Source organism: Ochotona princeps, chromosome 13 (assembly GCF_030435755.1).
Source record: "Ochotona princeps isolate mOchPri1 chromosome 13, mOchPri1.hap1, whole genome shotgun sequence".
NCBI lineage: Eukaryota > Metazoa > Chordata > Mammalia > Lagomorpha > Ochotonidae > Ochotona > Ochotona princeps.
The window spans coordinates 51,132,991-51,151,639 of NC_080844.1; the positions used below are offsets into that span (position 1 = coordinate 51,132,991).

General features: G+C 42.1%; 1 protein-coding gene across 5 annotated transcripts in view; it reads right to left on the minus strand.

The window, feature by feature from the left end:
- Positions 1 to 18,649, minus strand: part of SORCS1 (sortilin related VPS10 domain containing receptor 1) — a 488,198-nt gene that overhangs the window by 178,605 nt on the left and 290,944 nt on the right. For all 5 annotated transcript variants that reach the window (XM_058671339.1, XM_004579869.3, XM_004579866.2 and 2 more), the window contains exon 4: positions 3,864 to 4,022. In XM_058671339.1, coding sequence (XP_058527322.1) covers positions 3,864 to 4,022 — 159 coding nt within the window. The remainder of the gene's footprint in view (positions 1 to 3,863; positions 4,023 to 18,649) is intronic.

Sequence of the window (18,649 nt, forward strand, 5' to 3'; positions counted from 1 at the left end):
AAATCTCCACTTGTTTTCCCTTCAGCCTCTTTAGTGATGCCGACTCAGGCACATGCTCACTCGAGTTCAATCTCTTGACATGACTGAGATGGTTCCTTGTATGACAAACGACTGGGCAAGGCTTGTAACAATGCACAGCAGACACTATTTCAAGGTGGAGCTGCCGGGATTAGAACCAATGCCCATATGGGATCCAGGTGCACTCAAGGCGAGGACTTTAGCCACCAGGCCACCTTGCCTACGTTCTGATTTTTGAACTCAGTTTCACCTGATTTCATCCATCTTCGTTCAATACGCATCTCTGTGCATCAGTGAGAGCACTGCCCTTATGACCATCCTTCAACATTAGTGAACTAGCTCTCCATTTTCTTCCTCTAGAACGACTGACAATTTCCTGATACAGTTGCTTGATACCGACATCACACAATGTAGAACATCTTGGAGGAGGAGAGTATACAGAACATCTAAAACAGACATAAAGTCTACTATGTATAAAAATCCACTATATAAATAGATATTAAGATTTTAAGGAGAATGAGACAGAGAGACACATACACACACAGAGAAACAGATAAATATCTCATTCCAATTTTAGTATATGTGCTGCTGAAGCAAGCACAAAATAGATAAACATCTCATGCGCTCTCCAAATGGCCATGAATAGATAAATAGCCGGGGCTGGACCAGACTAAAGGCAGGAGTCTGCAGCTTCTTCCGAGTGTCTCCCATAGGTGCAGGGGCCTGAGCACTTGGGCCAGCTTCCTCTGCTGAGAGCTGCATGGGAAGTGGAGCATCTGGGTATTGAACCAGCACCCACATGGATGCTGGTGTTGAAGGTGGTGGCTTTACCTTCCATGCTACAAATCACACCGTGTGTGTACATGTGCCTGTTCTTTGAATAACCCTGGAAGTGTCTCTGGAATTCAAACTGCCCACAGAAACAGCTTTTAAGACAAAACAAACACTGTTCATTTTGAGTGTCGAGCTGGAGTAGAAGTCCAGCTTTGCCACAGAGACTGCAGGAGGCACAGACTGATGTCCCAGGAAACAAAGGATTATCACTCCTCCTTTTTTTTTTTTCGGTCATTTTCTTTAAGCCAAATTGCAAAGATGCACGATTTTCACTTAGCAAGGTAAATCTGGCCTTCACTGTGCCTCTAGCATCAGGGAAAATAATTAACCAACTGTCAAATAAAATACAATAACCCAGTGGATTAAATGACCAATTTTCTGTGTTGTGAGCTGCTCAGCCTTTTCCTCTGTTAACTGCACTAACCCAGACCAGATGTACCATGGCTTGACTCCAGGTACAAAGTTATATATTCCACTACAAGGGTAGCGAGGCTACTCAAGAAGGGGTCAGGGGGCAAACTTACTAATTGTTAATCCTTTCTATGTTTAGGTTTAAGGTATGCTTGATTTCACAGTAAGGACAGCATGAATAAAGCTCCAATGCCAGGAAGTTTAATTTGCTTCTCTCTAACTATTTGTGTCATGGAGTCTTGGCGAGCTGCTTACACCACTGCCTTGACTTTGGAGGAACCTGACACACGGATATTAGCTCCAGACAGACAATATTACAGAGGATTCTCCTCACGCACGTGCTTACTAACCTGCGATTCCTCTAAGCAAAATTCTCAGAATGGCTTTTCATGGAACAACGCATTTCACAGAGTATTCCAGTGTTTCATGATTCTCCCTCTGACTTTCACATTTATCTATGTGTTTATCTCTTTTACATAATAACTTCACCTTCTTTCTCTTTCATGGCTTTCCTTCTGCCTAGGAATGTAATCTCCTTAAAACAGAATATAAATATCTGCTTTCTAATATATGTATCAGCTGTGTATATGTGTTTGGGTATATGACAGAGAGTACATATAATGCAGTGCTGTATTTTACTGGACACACACATGTGCCCACACAACAGGATGGTATTTTTTAAGAAGTGGAGCTCTTGGGGGCCTGGTACAATAACCTAGTGGCTAAAGTTCTTGCCTTGGACATGCTGGGATCTCATACAGGTGCCAGTTCTAATCCTGGCAGCCCCACTCCACTTCTCATCTGGCTCCCTGCTTGCGGACTGGGAAAGCAGTCGAGGAGACCCTGCATCAGTGTGGGACAACCAGAAGAGGCTCCTGGCTCCTGGCTTTGGATCGGCACAGCTCTGGCCTTTGCAGCCACATGGGGAGTGAATCAATAGACAGAAAATCTTCCTCTCTGTATATCTGACTTTCTAAAAAAAAAAGAAGTGGAGCTCTGGCATTTCTCCTGCTCTTGGTAGGACTCAGGCACCCCCTGACTAAATGAAGACAAGCCTCTTGCTGGGAACGTGGCTCAGCTCCATGGGGCTTACTGGGATGAAACTGCACTCACCTCCAGTCTTCTGCAATCCAGTATTACAGTCATGCTGCAACACTGGAACAAAACTGCCATCATGAAAGAGTAGGACCCAGCCTCTTGTCTGTCTTCGTTTGCACAAGATGTCCTTGCCTGCCCTTTATCAAAGTGATACGGTAACTTAAGGGAGAAATCCAGCTGGCCTTATGAGGTTCCGATCACTGAACTCAGGAGTGATTTGCTTTTCTAATTAATAAGAACCCTTGATAATCAAAATTGTTCTGGAGTAATCTGTGCCAGCAAATTCTGGGTCTCAGAGAACTTAACTGGAGTCCATGTGGTCACCATAAGTACCCTAAAGACCATGGCATCAACAGGAAGATCACAAGCTCCAATGATCAGCCATGAACTTGGACACGAATTGGTCATCCACCTCTGAGCCCTAATTCCAATGTTCAAGAACCTTCACTCCCAGTTCCTCTGGGAGTTCACAGAATTAAGGAATAGCTGCCTAACTCCTTGCTCTGTGCTTTGCAATAAGCGCCTACTTTCCTCCAATCCTCAATCTCAATGATTGTCTTTCTGCTGATTGTCGGGCACGTAGACCCAGACTGGCAATTCTACAACAACGCTTCCCATCAGTTTGGGGTGCTGCTAGGCAACAGCATGTCAGGCCCAGTTCTGAGGAGTACAGCTGCCTCCCACGGTGAATACCAGCTATCCTGACAACAAGATGTTCTACATGACACTGTCCCTACTGGCACTGAAAAACCTTCACACTGAGAAGTACCATAACCCTGTGACTGCTTGCTCGTTCATAGAGCCAGCATGTGGGAGCTCAAGAAGGACTTCAGGAAAACTACTCCGTGTTTCTGTTCAACTTCAGGCTGAGGTTAGAGGTCCAAGGAAAGAACAAGATGCACATAAAGGAATCCAAGTGCAACTCTGCTCTTCAAATAGCATCCCATCACTTTAGTATTTTTAGTAAAACTGCTTTCCTTTAAAAAACGGTAATTTTCCTTCTACTCGGCCACAAACTAAAGAAAACTTCTGAGATCAAAAGATTCCAAATCATGTGACCTACATACAGTGTTCTTCTGCCCCTTTCCTCTCAATGCTTTAGTCAAATCCCAACCAGTACTGTCAACATTCTTAACCCTTCCAGGTCAGGATTTGCTTTCAGGGTCTTAGAAAACTACCAATAAAACAGCTCACCTATCCACACGTACAGAACACTCAAGAGTCTGTGGGGCTCAGCGAATCCTGATGGTATCAAGTCTCCAAGTTGAACCTGCTTCTCCATATCTTGAATATGGAACCTTCATTCTAGAGGCTATTTCACATAGTTACCTAGCTCAAGGCAGCAGCCTGAGAGCCTCCTTCTTCTCACCATCCCCTTGGCAGAGAGCTCAGGCTGGTGCAGGTAACAAAGGTCATGGACCGGATACGTGGAAATGATTCACTAGGGATCTTTTCCACGGAGAACCATGAAATGCTATTTTTAACAGCGCACGCATGCTCACCTTTTGGTCTTGACTGTAGGCCAGAATCCAGTCTTCTTGCTTTGGGTGGAAGAGCAGGCTCTGGATGTAGAAGTTCAGCCGATACTTTTGATAGGTTGCACCCTCATCTGAGCTTATCAATAAACTGCTTTCAATCTCTGGGTCTGTCAGTAACATAATCTGCAGCAAAGAAATTATTGAAAAAAAGAATAACAGAAAGTTAAGTTTCAAAATGTATAACAGAAGCTGAACATGAACTAAAATTCTGACAAGAGAGAGACAAGGGGCAAGCGAAGAATACTTGACCCAACAAGAACCTCAACTCTGTCAGCTTAACTCTCCCGCCTTGGACCCAGAAATGCCTTGAAACTATTTTTGGTATGAACTGAAACTGGCAGGTGAACTTGGGGGGAAGAACAAACAGGATTGGCAGACGGCATCTTATTTTCTAGGATTCCTTGTTCTTTCACAAGGTCATTACCTGAACCTGAAACTTTCCCCACTATTCCCTTCAATCCAACCCTTCTTTCTACTGTGTCTTGTCTACTCTGTTTTGGAGGAACAAAACAGCAAGACTGGGAATGCCTGAAGTGGTTTTATCTACCTCAAGACTTGTCCCACAACAAGGGCATTCCATTATCTGGCCTTTCAAGTGATTTCTGACTCTTGAGTCAAAGTCTGCGTTCTTTAAGAATCCTACAAAGTTTATTTTCTCTCTCAAGCTTCTGCACCTTCTTGCCAACTAAAAGGACGTAGTTTGTTTTTTGTCTGTATAGTCTCTCCTAGAACATAAAGTCCCTGAGAAGAGGGAAATTGATTTTTTCTTATCACACATGCATCCCCATGAGCTATACTCTAGCTAGGCATAGATAGTACTATAGTACTATGTACGTGGTATACATTTGCTAAATATTCATCAAATGAATGAACAATACACAGATGAATGGAAAGCCTTTTCAGAACAGTCATGTCAGCTCAGATGACCAGAACAGGCTACGAAAACAGGGATCAAATTTCCATGGAAAAAGTGGTTGAAGGAATTTCTCCCTGCAATCTTTAGCCTATGGGCCCCAGAAGCAACCACAAACACATACAAAGCATCCGCTGTCCTCCCACTCAGAAGCTGTTCACACTCTCGTGGAGAGAGGTCTTATGTTGGCCAGAGAAGTGCGATCAGTCCACAACATGCACAGGAGGGCAAGGCCGCCCCGAGCACCACCTTGTACTCCTCATTTTATGCCTCTAGGAGTGTGTGATAAAGCGCATCACCCTTGGCTCCGTGGTTTCCCTTCACTCAAAGTACACGTCGCACATCTCCAGGCAGGTGGGCTACACACCGACATTCTCCTCATCAGCCTTTTACTTGCCACGTCTGAGCTGGGGTCAGAAAAGCAGGGAACACACACTTAGTGTGTGACGGTACAAAGAGATGTTCCTGCTGTCCAGAGTTTAAAGACTGGCAGGTGAGAAGGCAGCAGTTCCATCAAATGAAGCCGGATAAAGTGAGAGCAAGAATATATAAGACTGACACATAAAAACCCAAAGCCATCCCAGCAGAGCTGTTCAAGACTTTGCAGGCAATCATATTAAAAGCTCAGAACATTTGGAGTCACTTCTGAAAGAGTCCTAACCCATCTCTACCAACGGGGAACAGAGAGGCATAACACGTGCGTTCTGCCTAAGCTCTCTTGTCATTCTCCAGGATGTTAAAAGTGCCTTGCTGTTCTTTCAACATCCTCTTCCAGAAAGAGAGAAAAGGCACGTGGCGGGGTGAGGGGAAGGGAGTTGTCGTCAGCTGCATTTTGGACAAGATGGCAAGCACATGTGACTAAGTGTGAAGCCACTGGCCATCAACTGCAATTTCTGCAATTTCTGCTAAAAGTTTTAGGTTTCTCTATCCCATATTCCCAAAACAGAACATGTCTCTTCCTGGGGTGGCTAGAAGCCACCAGGGAGACTGCTCAGCACAAACTCTTGAGGCTTTATCAAAATTTGGTGTATGCATTAAGCAAGGCTGTTTCGATGGTGCCTAAACTCACAGAGTCATTTCCAGGTGATTTCATGTTTATTGGCACATAAAAGCTGTCATTTTTCAAATAACAAATAAGGCATCAAATAATCATATTGCTTTGTGTCTCCAACCACAATTAACAATAATGTGTAACAACCATTCTTGCATTACTGCCAAAAAGTGATTTCCACAATACTATGAAGAGGCCCAATTTTATAGAGCATCTATTGTCTGAGGCCAGGTATTTTCTTTTTTTACCTCTAATGTTTTAGTCTTGTTAACCATAACACGCCTTCCTCTCTTCCCTTGAGTACAGATCTCACCAACTGCCTCCCTTGGCAGCCTGCTTCCTCAAAATAAAACATCTCCCGAGTCCTAACACTTTTATTGATCATTCCACTTAAATGTTTTTGATCATCAGTTTTATGAGACATCCAGTATCCAGACAATATTGGATGAGTATGGGCGAACAATGCAAATATTTTCCAACACCAGGATACTTCACACTGTAAAAATAAATTCACAATTTCCTTGGCTTTTCTTCTGGGCACTGTAAACCTCCCTATGGTCTTACCCCAAACCCTCCTTTGGGGAATTTGATGTTTTGGAAATGACAGAGACAGCAGGATATTTCCCTGAGAACCTTGTAAGTATGTACAACACAAACATCCCGGTGGCCTCTCTCTCAAATTTCTGCTTCAATCAGCTCAAAACAAACAGGTCAATGTGGATGAGCCTGGCTTAGCCATTTTTTCATTGCACAAACAACATTGGGAGACCTCCAGGAGAATCCAAAACAAAAGAAAAATAAATGTCTTTTGACACAATCACCCCAACAAGGGAATGCATGTTTGTATTATCCTCCACTTGTCGTTTCATATCTATATGCCGTAATACAGATGAGTATTGGCATTCTGATAGTTCCTCATTTAACATTATGACCTGTGTTTATTTTCAACTGAATCCTAAACACATAAACAAATGCATATCCACTAATACCACTGTGTATACTGCATTCCAGTTGCTTAATCATATTCTTCCATAAAAAAAAAAATATGTTACGGTTGTAGTATGGTTGTAGTGTTGGAAATGTAGTAAGTACTTCACGCATTATTGGTAATCAATTATGTACAATCTTACTATTTTAGTCTTTCATATTCATGTAATTTTAATTCAAATAAATAATGTGTCTCAGTCACTAGGCACATATATTTACATATAAGTGCCACTATCAGATAGATAATATTGTTTATAATAAGTCCATCTCTCCAAAAAAGGTGATCTACTGGAAAATACATCCAAAATTTTAAAATGAAGTTATACCATACAAACATTAAGGACAATATTTAGTAAATATTCACAATGATCTCCTTTTTTGATGACTTTAGAAAGGTTCTTGGCTCTTCATGTGACTTTGAACAAATGTTTGTTCTGTGGAATCCTTCGTAGTTTAGAATAGCAATAGTCCTGGAGTACAAGCAGTGGAATCTTAGGACTTTGTAACAGCACATACTCCATCTTTACTCCTTCCTACAGTGAGCTCTCCAACAGAGGGAGCAAAGTGTGCTACCCGGCAGCTCCACTCACTTTGGAACCTAACAAGGGTGCGGCTCCTGTTCCTTCCTTCCACTGAATGCCGTTCCCAAACTCCTGCAACAGTGGATTTTAACAAATCCGCGATGTTGTCCTTGGAATGTAGAGAGCGAAGACAAGAGGAAGGGTCTGCTTTCAACAGCAAAGCAATTACTGCGTTCAGAGCAGCCCGCGGCTGATTAGTGCCCGTTTACCCAGGCCTTGCAAGGTGTGCAGATGGTGCGGTCGCTGCATTCCCAGATAAATGGTTTCTGCGGAAAGTCAATAATGGTTACACAGGCTCTTACCACCCAACTCTCAGCAATCATTCATCAACCACTTCAGCAGGAGGAAGACGCTCTGTTTTGCTTTTCCTTCAGGTGACAAATGAACACGAGATGCAATTTATACATTTCAAATACGTCACTTCTCTGCTTTTTTGGTATTATTTCTTCCGACAGTTCAGTGTTGTCAAAAATTAAATGCCTCTTCACTCTCTTGTTATAAATTCAACATATGGCTACATGATGTAATTCTACAGAAGGCTGGCGGGCAGCCCTGTGATCCTTCCAGGCAACCGCTGCTGGCCTTACCCCCAGGGGAATGCTGCCACATTCTAGGAGTCCAGATTCTTCCCCTAGGTGTGCTGCAGTTGGCATTCTACCAGTTCTATTCAGACAAGGGTGAGTAAAGAAGCACCACTTCTTCACCTCTGAACATGCGTATTTCCCCACAATCCCTCAGTCCTAAGGCAAAGTGAAATATTCATTTTACGTGATATTCTTTTTTTGGTCCTTTTGTCTATTCATCATTCATAGGCTGGAGTCAAGCAGAGGTAATGTGCTTTTGCTGTAGAACATTTTTCTTCCTTTGCTCAAGGCTTAACTCAGCCTCAGATGCCCACAGTACAGGTGCATAATACACGCTTGTCACAAATGCCAATGACAAAGAAAAAGCCACAGTGGCAACTGAACATGCCAGTTATCCACCCGCTTCACTCAAACAGAAACAACTCTACCAGTAACAGAAGAACAGGTTATTTGTGAACATCTGGCCTCCAAATTTAAAACAAACAAATTTAAAACAAATTGTAGTCAGAGGAAGTAAGTAATTTCCTGACCAATGTGGGCAGAAGAGCCACTTATTCTCAAAGGCGGCTGAGCACCTGACCTCCCCAGATGAACTGAGGATGAGGCGACAAGTGTTTATCAGCTGGCCACTGTCCAGAGGACAGCATTAAAGTTTCCCAGGATGCCAAAACGATCCACAAAGAGGAAGTCACTGATGAAGAAATGACAGCGAGCTCAAGCCATAAGCATCAGAAAGGCTCCATCCTGCACCACGGAAGCTCATCTAATTCGTCATCTTTATTCATTAATGCAAGACAGTGTCTTTCAACTGAAAGGGACTGAAGAGAATCTTGGGCACGAGATCATCAACTTGAGCCTTGAAAGGTGACTCAGTGAAACTGCTGAGCAACTGGCACTGCACTTTGCTTAATTTATTCAGTCAATTTGCTTTCAAACTCTGTTTCAAATAACATCCAAAAGACTTGGGCCTTTCAATGGGAAAAGGGAATTTCAAACAACATGTAATCTAACTTTAGTTCTTCATACATATCTCTACTTAAGAGAAAAAGATTTATTTATTTTTATTGGAAAGGTAGATACACAGAGAAAAGGACATACTCTCCCAAGTGGTCTCAATGGCCAGACCTGAGCTGATCCAAAGCCAGGAGCCAGGAGGCTCTTCTGGGTCTCCCATGCAGGTACAGGGTCCCAAGGCCTTGGCCATCCTTTACTGCTTTCCCAGGCCACGGCAGGGAGCTGGATGGGAAGTGGAGCAGCCACAACCAGATCCAGCACTACATGGTATCCCAGCACATGCAAGGCAAGGACGTTAGCCACTAGGCTAATGCAACAGACCCTTCAGATGCATTTTTAACTGCTTTCTTAGGAGACCATGCCCATTAACTATTGTTTGTAACAATAATGACAGTTGAGACTATGTTCCGTTGACCAATCTGAAAGAATACATACAAGAAAAATAAAGCTCAACAGGAATGACAACACATGGGTTACATTTCCTGTAAGACAGTTCAAGAAATGAAAAATTACTAGCTATCTCTGCTAAGGTCTTCTGGGCTACTGTGTACAATCCTCTTCTGTGAGTCAAATTATTTGTTTATTGCTAGGTCAAATATAGAGAGAGGAGGAGAGACAGAGAGAAAGATCTTCTGTTCATTGATTCACTCCCCAAGTGGCTGCTACAGCCAGAGCTGAGCTGACCCGGAGCAAGGAGCCAGGAGCTTCTTCTGAGTCTCCCACATGGGTATAGGGTCCCAAGGCCTTTGGCAATCCTCTACTCCTTTCCCAGACCACGGGCATGGAGCTCGAAGGGAAACGGAGCCGCCAGGACTAGAACTGATGTCCATATGGGACCCTGGCACGCAGACTTTCCCACTAGGCTACCACGCTAGACTCTTTGAGTCAACTTTAAAACACCACTTCATTCCCAGATTCTCTTTGTATTGATATGGATGGCACTAACACTGTGCAAAGGAAATGCTCCAAGTATTCAAGTGCTGGCAGGCTGACTTTCAGGGCTGAACGCTGGGTTGATGCGCCCACAGTCTCATCCACGTGCAGATCAACAAAGAAACTTCAAAGTTAAATTTAATCAACAGTGCGTCCTTCCTTGCAAAACAGAAGAGGAGGCATTTGGCTCGGCAGTTGACATAAGATACTCACATTTCATATTGGAGTGATTCCACTTGTGACTCTGCCTCAGGACTCTCACTTCCTCTGGATGCAGAGACTCCTATGAAGCTCAAGAGTTTGGCCCCTGGCATTAGAGGGGGGCCTGAATGGAATTCCTCACTCCTGACTCCAGCCCAGCTCTAGCCCCAACTCCAGCTTTTGCAGGCTTCTGGGAAATGAATAACTACATGGATTTCTCTCCCTTCTCCTCACTTTCAGCCAACACCTGTCACTTCCTCCACCCTATCTTCACCTTCTCTCCTCCCTCCCTCCCTTTCTCTCTCTCTCTCTATTTATGTACTTACTTACTTACTTACTTACTTAATTGGAAAGGAAGATTTAGAGGAGAATAGGGAGAAAGATCTTCCATTGGCTGACTCACTTCCCAAGTGGCTTCAAGGGCCAGAGCTAAGCCAATCTGAAGCCAGGAGCTGGGATCTTCTTTCGGGTCTCTTAAGCGGGTGTAGGCTTCCACAGATTTAGGCTATCCTCTGCTGTTTTCCAGGCCACAGACAGGGAGCTGGAAGGGAAGCAGAGCATCTGGGACATGATCCCATGCCCATATGGCAGTCTGGCATTTGCAAGGTGAGGATTTATCACTGAGTAATTACACCAGTCCGTCCTCCCTTTTTCTTAAATACAGGAATCAAATTTAGAAATCAAGAGTGCTCATTACATACAATTCGTACCACAAGAAGGAAAACCCAAACTCTCAACATGCAGTATAATCACAGCAAACAACGTAGAGTTTGAATCCAAAGACTTGGAAGTCAGTTTCTTCGCAGTTCGCTTACCCAATATATTTTTGAACCTGAGTTTTCTTATTAAAGGCCATGGTGTTGTAAGTTAATACTGATTAAGCATCTGTATAGGAGGCTTCCTACTATATCTATGATTCCATTATATTATTTCTAAAAACTGTTTCTAGAACACACTATAATGTTCATTTCACAGAGAAGGAAATGAAGCAGAGAGGAATGAGATTTTCCTCAAGGTCACCCAGTCAGTCAGTGAGCTATCAATGCCACACATGGCATAGGTTTGTGTAAAGGTCAAGTAAGATTATCTGTGAGAAAGCAGTATTCAGTTTGTACAAACGATGGCACATTTAGTAGTCTATGTTTTTTTTGGTATTATATTTTTATTAATATTTTGCATTATGTGACAGTTTCATAGGCTCTGGGAATCCCCCCACCCCTCCCCTCCCCTCCCCCCTGGTGGATTCCTCCACCTTGATGCAGTATTACAGTTCAAATTCAATCAAGATTCTTTCCTTGCAAACATATACCAAGCATGGAGTCCAGCTACTTATTGTCCAGATGGGTTGAACAGTTTCTTGGGGAGACCATTTCTGGTCCAAAGTTAGAGCTGGTAGAATATCATCCCAGTCAATTAAGAGTCCCAATATAACATCAACAGCAATTTGCAATATTATGGAATTGACATGGTTTTGAGTAAAAAGTCCTAACCACAACCTATGATTAGCTCATTGACATCTCAATTTTAGTTTATATACAGGACCGGACCAGCTGCTATATACCTTAAAGTGGCTATAGGGTACCATTCAGCTGTCTCGTGTCTATTTCATTTTAGTATTTAGCTATTTGTTGTGTTGAAGTATAATTTTGTTGATCTTGGCAGATTATGGGATAATCTAGACTGGCTTGTAACTCTAACAAGATGTTTGTCGACATTTAAGGTGCAGAACATTTTTTTGGGGGGGGTGTGCAGGAAAATCCTCAACACCATGGTGAGGAGTGAGTAGTCTATGTTCTACTCGAACATGTTAGTTCAGTTTCAGAGAAGGATGAGAGAGAAAGCTTGCACTACAAATATCTCGTTAAAAAAGCATTGCTTAGGTGGGGAAAGGATGGACCAGAAGGAACTAAGCTCAATATTACAGAAACTTTTGGAGATAAGATGCTGGTGAAATATTTTTGGGAAAAAAGACATTGTTCATCTTTAAATACAAAGTAATGGGTAAAAATACACAGACCTACTTCAGAACTATTTATTTATTTTTCTTCTTTTTTTTTACAGTGTCTCCTGCTTCATTTTTCATGTGCTTCCCACACTATTTCTCCTTCAAGCTAATTTGAACCTTGTAATATAAAAACACATAGAAAAGGGAAGATATAATTTGATAAAATGCTCCCTATCTAATGACCATACATGCGATGAAAAATTTCTTCAAATGCTAGTTTCTAAAAGTTATGCTAAACCCATCAGCTTCATTATCATTTAACTGCTTTCCCAATAAATGTATCCTATAGCTTCCTGTATCTAATTGGCATCTAAAAATACATACTCATTCTGCCAGAGAAACAGCTTATACACTAAGGTGATAGAACAGAATCTGGAATGTTGATTAATGTTTAGCACTGAGTTATTTGGTCCAAAGACTTAAACATGGCATTTTAGAGAAAAAAAATGATGTACAAATTCAAGAGACATTTTTATTATTGCAGTCACTATGGAAACTGATTAAATACCTTGAGCCGTCTTAAACTCCCAGTATTATCCCACAGCCTCTGCTCAAACTCGATCAGAACACACTTCTATGGTCATTACAAGTCCCAGAAAAACTTCTCTTTTAAATCCCCTAAGACCTATAAATGTCAATGGGTCACATCATTTTAAAATGTTAGCGGCTATCAGAAGGAACTGTGAGGCTGGGAGGAATGGACATTCATCTCCTTTGCTCTTGCGAAAATTTACAAGAAATGATGTTCATTTAATGATAAGAAATCTCTTTATTCCACCAGAAATGATAAAGGAAGGCAGGTGGGGATGAAGAAAAAGCATGAAAGAGAAGCTCTCAGTATATTTTTAAACATTGATTTAGCTGAGAGAAACACTATTTTTCGTAAAAATATTGTGCGCTTGATTTTTAGTTTGGATAAAAGTCGATTTGAAAGTCAAGAAAATGCAAGAGCAAATTCATAGAAATAAATCAGTTATAAAAATCAGTGAAAGGAACGTATGCCTAATTTTTACCCCTTTAACTACTCACATCATCACCCTGACAAGCATGTCTCCCTTCTGCTTTTTTTTAGGGATGCTTCCTGGTACTGGTAGATATGTCAGGGTGATTCAGGGAAGATGAATGAATCTCTAGTAGCTTGAAACTTTGCTGAGGTATTTGGCTATTAAAGGCTTCCCAAAAAGACCATGAAAGACCACCAAAGGTGTTGCTCAAACAGGGTTTGCAGATTAGTGCCGTGTGGATAGCTTCCACTGCTCCCCGGCAGAGTTCCCAGGAAGATGAGAACAGACGGCTCTGCCATGAAGTGCCTCACCTTAACAAGGGGCTCCAGGGCAGGTGAACTTCTTCTTTCCTGAATTATTTACTTGCAGATACTGATCAACAAAAAAGGTTTCTGAGGGTGAAAAGGGTGAACGTATTTTATTTTACTTATTTAAAGTTTTATTTTTATTAGCAAGGCAGATTGACAGAGCGAAGGAGAGACACAGAGAAAGATCTTCTAGCTGCTGGTTCACTCCTCAAGTGGCCACAACGGCCAGAGCTGAGTGCATCTGAAGCCAGGAGCCAGGAGCCAGGAGCCAGGAGCTTCCTTTATGCTTTGTTAGAGTGTTAGTACAATGTTCGTATGTTAGAATGTTAGCGTTAGGCAACGTTAGGCCCCTTCGTGCCAAGAAGCTGCTGCTTCGCTAGTCAGGATGCGTCTGGACCACGGGAAACCTCCACTTCTGCGATAAATATGTTCTTTGTTCCTCTGTGACCTTATGAACAGTGTCACAAACCTTATCTATAGAATACACCCAGGTGCAGGAGGACAGTGGCACAATCATCCAGTCCCAGGAACAGGATGAGCCATAAAAATAATGTGTGGGAACAGAGTGGACTGCTTGTACCTGGAAGCCATAGAAATGACATGTCTGAAGTTTGTTACTCTTTAAGCTGATTGCTGTGTTTGAATCTACGTGGGCTGTGATGCATGACTATGATGTATGTGATGGCCGAAAGGGGCAATATAATCACTGGTTTTTCTCTGGTTTGGGGTCCGACCTCTCCTTGGCTGGTCTACGTGCCTCAAGAATGGTCTGACCCCAGCATGCTGGAACAATAAACTCTGCTTGCTTTTGCATTATCAGTGAGGCTCTTTGTTGTTCACGGGAAATGGAAAAAAATGACCCTAACAGCTTCCCACACCGATGCAGGGTCCCAAGGCTTTGGGCCGTCCTCTACTGCTTTCCCAGGCCACAAGAAAGGAACTGGATGGGAAACAGATGGGACACATATGAGCATCCATGACATCTAGGCACTTAAAAGGAGAGGATTAACCAATTGGCTTCCTCCAGGGCAAGTGTTCCAGTATCAAATCCCTCGAGACACTCACCAGAAGGTTGAAGGGTTCTTGGGATCAATTATCAGAAATCCCAGCATATGCATTTGGAGGCATTCTCTTGGCCAAAGAAGTTACCGGTTCTGGGCAAGATTTAATGAGATTAGGAAAACAGAGTCTTTCTTGAAAGTGGGCAAAGAATGCACCTATACACCACTCACACACACACACGAAGGACAAGGATGCCTGGCTGCTACACTGGAAATCTGTGACCATACTATTTTCTTAACATGTCATTTCTAATTTTCAAAAAAGGGGATGTGATAAACATATTATAATATTCAAAATTAACAAGAAAATCTTTAAATCAACGCATACTTGAAATATAACTTTGATTATTTAATTGGTCTCTACTATAAAAATAGCTACTATAAATGTTAACTTTAAAGTCTGTAATATCCTAATTTGGAACCAGTTCAAGGTGAGTACATCTACAGAATATCTACCTAATCCCAAATGAATTCCTTGTCAGTCTGTGTCAGAAACATCAAGAGACTCAAGGTCAAGAAATTCTTGTCTATGGGTACTCAGGGTACATAAATTACACTGGTTAAATTATAACACGATAAATCTCTGAAATGTCACCAAAGTGTGCACAAGTAACTCTCTTATCAAGACAGTAGCTTGGTCACTTACTCTAGGTCCGAAGTCATGAAAAACTGATTTCATAAGAGCAAAATAGTCAGTGTTCCCTAGTGTTCCATTCGAAAGTTATCAATACCAAGTACAACATAACCCAGCAAAGGAAAACAAGATGCTAAATGTTCTCTTCAGAAAACAGTCAATCTTGGGTCCAGTGCAACAGTTCAGTGGCTAAATCCTTTGCCTGGCAGTCACTGGGATCCCATATGAGTACCACTTCATGTCCCAGCTGCTCTACTTCCCATCCAGCTCCCTGCTTATGGCCTGGGAAAGCAGTGAAAGATGGGAAAACTTTGGGACTCTGCACCCATGTGGGAGACCTGGAAGAAACTCCTGGCTCCTGGCTTTGGATCAGCGCAGCACCGGCCACTGTGGCCACTTGTGGAGTGAATGAGCAGTGGAAGATCTTATCCTCTGCATCTCCTTCTCTGTAAATATGCCTTTAAAATCAAAATAAATTAATCTTTAAAAACTACAGAGAAAAGGAAAACAGTAATCAGTGCACTGACTGGTAGGTGGCCTTCGGCTAACAAGCCTTTGGATCTCAGAGAGCCTAAGGAAACAAACATTCAGCAAGTTTAATTTGATCACATCCAGGCCTACATGAAGCATTCCAACAATTTTGCTTTATAGATTTTAAAATTTTATTTGCATCTCGATGTGCGGCTGAGTGGCTACTGCTGTGCCCACCCCATAAAACACTCATCGGATACAAGCTACGAACAACACAGAATGTACACCTTAAAAAAAAATGACAATAAACTCCAGTGGCAATTCTCAGCACCTGAATGAAAGCATTTTTTGTGTAAAATGAACAAAAATGTTGCCTTTATCAAACCTTTACAAGTAATATAATATTTTATGCATCCAAGCTAATATATTTTATGTAGCTAGTCACCACAATAGCTCAGTTTGCAGAGGTGAGGATTTTCAATAATCTGAGTGATTTCTGCTCCAGGTGCTACCGGGAAATCTAATTAATCTCAGGGCACCAATTCAATCGTATAGATATAAAAAAGCATTTTCATATGCACAATGGGCAGAATAAACCTGGAAAGAGACTGCCGTTTCAAGGTTAGCTCAGAGTGGGTGTGTAGTCTAGCGGTTAAGATGCATTCCTGTCACATCAGCATGCCAGCATTTCATTCCCATTTCTGACTCCTGACTGCAGCCTCTGCCCATGCAGACAGGAGCATGCTGTTAGCCTGCGTTGCTGGATTCCTGCAATCCTACTGGGAAACCTGGATGGCATTCAGGTATTCAATGTGTGAAAAAGCACACAGGATGGGTCTCTTTCTTTCTCTCTGCTAATGGCCAGGGAAAGCAGTGGAGGAAGGCCCAAATCTTTGGGTTCCTGCACCTATGTGGGAGACCTAGAAGTTCCTGGCTCCCAGCTTTGGATCAGTCCAACTCTGGTTATGGTAGCTGACTGGAGAGTGAATGAACCAGTGGATGAAAAATTTTTCTATCTCTTCATCTCTCTTTATAACTCTTTCAATACATAGATAAATAAATAAGTCTTTCTTGGAAGAAATAGATAACAATCATCTTAGGCCAAAAAACAATATTTATTAAGTTAGGTAGATGATCAATTCATCATTACCTAAGATATATCCAGGAAGGATTTAAGTCACTCTTTATAGTTATATTTATGTCATAGTTAAAAGTACTAGAGATTCTGAGAAGATTTTTCCAAAGCATACCACTTGGGAAATCACAGCTGAGTCTGACAACCAGGATCTAACAGGAGGGAAGAATAAAGCCAACATATGTCTCCCCAACTTAGCACTTGCCAATGTAAATGAGCACTTGTGCCTCTTTCATGTTCAACAAAGTCTTCAAGACACAGAATGCGGAACAGCCACAAAGGACATCATCAGCCTAAAAACAGTAACTTCTGGGAGAGTTATTTTCTGTGGCAAAGAGAAAAGTGACATGCACACAGCATCCTTTGGGCTGCAGGTCGACCCTAGGCAGCACCCACATTTTGTTTGCTGTACATAATGTCGGTCTAAAGCCTTCTGTCATCAGCCGACTCTCCAATCATGTTAACATGCACTGTGATCAGTACTTCTACAGTATCAACAAGAGCTCTAGAACCACGGTCACTCACAGAGATGCTACTTACTCTCCAGGTTCCTTCTGCATTTTCTTACACTAGCAGCAGGCTGTTGCTAGTGTTTCCAGTGAAGGTATTTTTAAAACATTTGTGAAAAATAATTAAATTTTGAGTCTTTTTTGATGCAAAAAAACCTAAAATTCATGTATAACTTTTTCATGATATATTGTTTTCCATGAATTGTTTGAAGACTCACCCACGTGGCATCAATTTCAAATTTCTATCACAATAAACTCATCTTTTAACTGGTTTTTTTCTTTTGGTTTTTAATGCTTCACTTACTTATTCATTTAATTGGAAAGGCAGAAAAGGAAAGACAGAAAGATCCTCTGGCTGCCGGCTGTCTCCCCCAGTGGCTGCAACAGCCAGAGCTGAGCTGAACCGAAGCCAGGAGCCAGGATTTTCCCCGGGTCTCCCACATAGATGCAGTGGCCCAAGCCCTAGGGCCATTCTCTACTGCTTTCCCAGGCCACAAGAAAGGAGCCAGATGGAAACTAGAGCAGCTGGGACACCAATCGGTGCCCACATGGGATCCTGGTACATGCAAATTGAGGATACAGTTACTAGGCTGCTGTGCCATGCCTCTTGATTCCTTTATAATAAACTTTTCCAAACACCCCCTGTATAAAATAAAGCTAAATAAATATCATGTATTGTATCCCTGTGACTATTCAAAATCAGACTGCAAAGTACAGACTATGAGAGCTGAAAATCCAGTCCAGACAGGTAACGTTCCTCATTTCCCACAACACTTAAGGTCATTTTCCTTTAAAAAAAAAAATTATGCCTCATCTCTTCACCCATCTACATGTTTTCGATTTTTTAAAGATTATTTTTATTGGAAAGGCAGATCAGATTTACAGAGAAAAGGAGAGACATGGAGAAAGATCTTCCAGCTGGTGGTTCACTCCCCAAGTGGCCACAACAGCTGGAACAGAACTGATTGGAGGCCAGGATCCAGGAGCTTCCTCTATCTGTCTCCCATGTGGGTGCAGGGTCCCAAGGCTTTCAGCTTTGGGCCATTCTCTGCTGCTTTCCCAGGCCACAAAGCAGAGAGTTGGAAGGGAAGTACAGCAGCCAAGACATAATCCTGCACTCATATGGGATCCCAGGAGCTCAAGGTAAAGATTTAGCACTAGGTCACTGTACCAAGTCAGTCAATTTTTGAGCTGAGAAGCCTGCATGAGTTAAGATCACAAACTTAACATTGAGTCTCATGTATGTCCAGTCATGCTGCCTTAACAAATCATTTAGTAAGTCCATTCCTTTATTTCTGTTGTTATGAAATGGGGTCTAACAATGTTCAATTCACAAAGCAGGGATTTATTATGATTAAA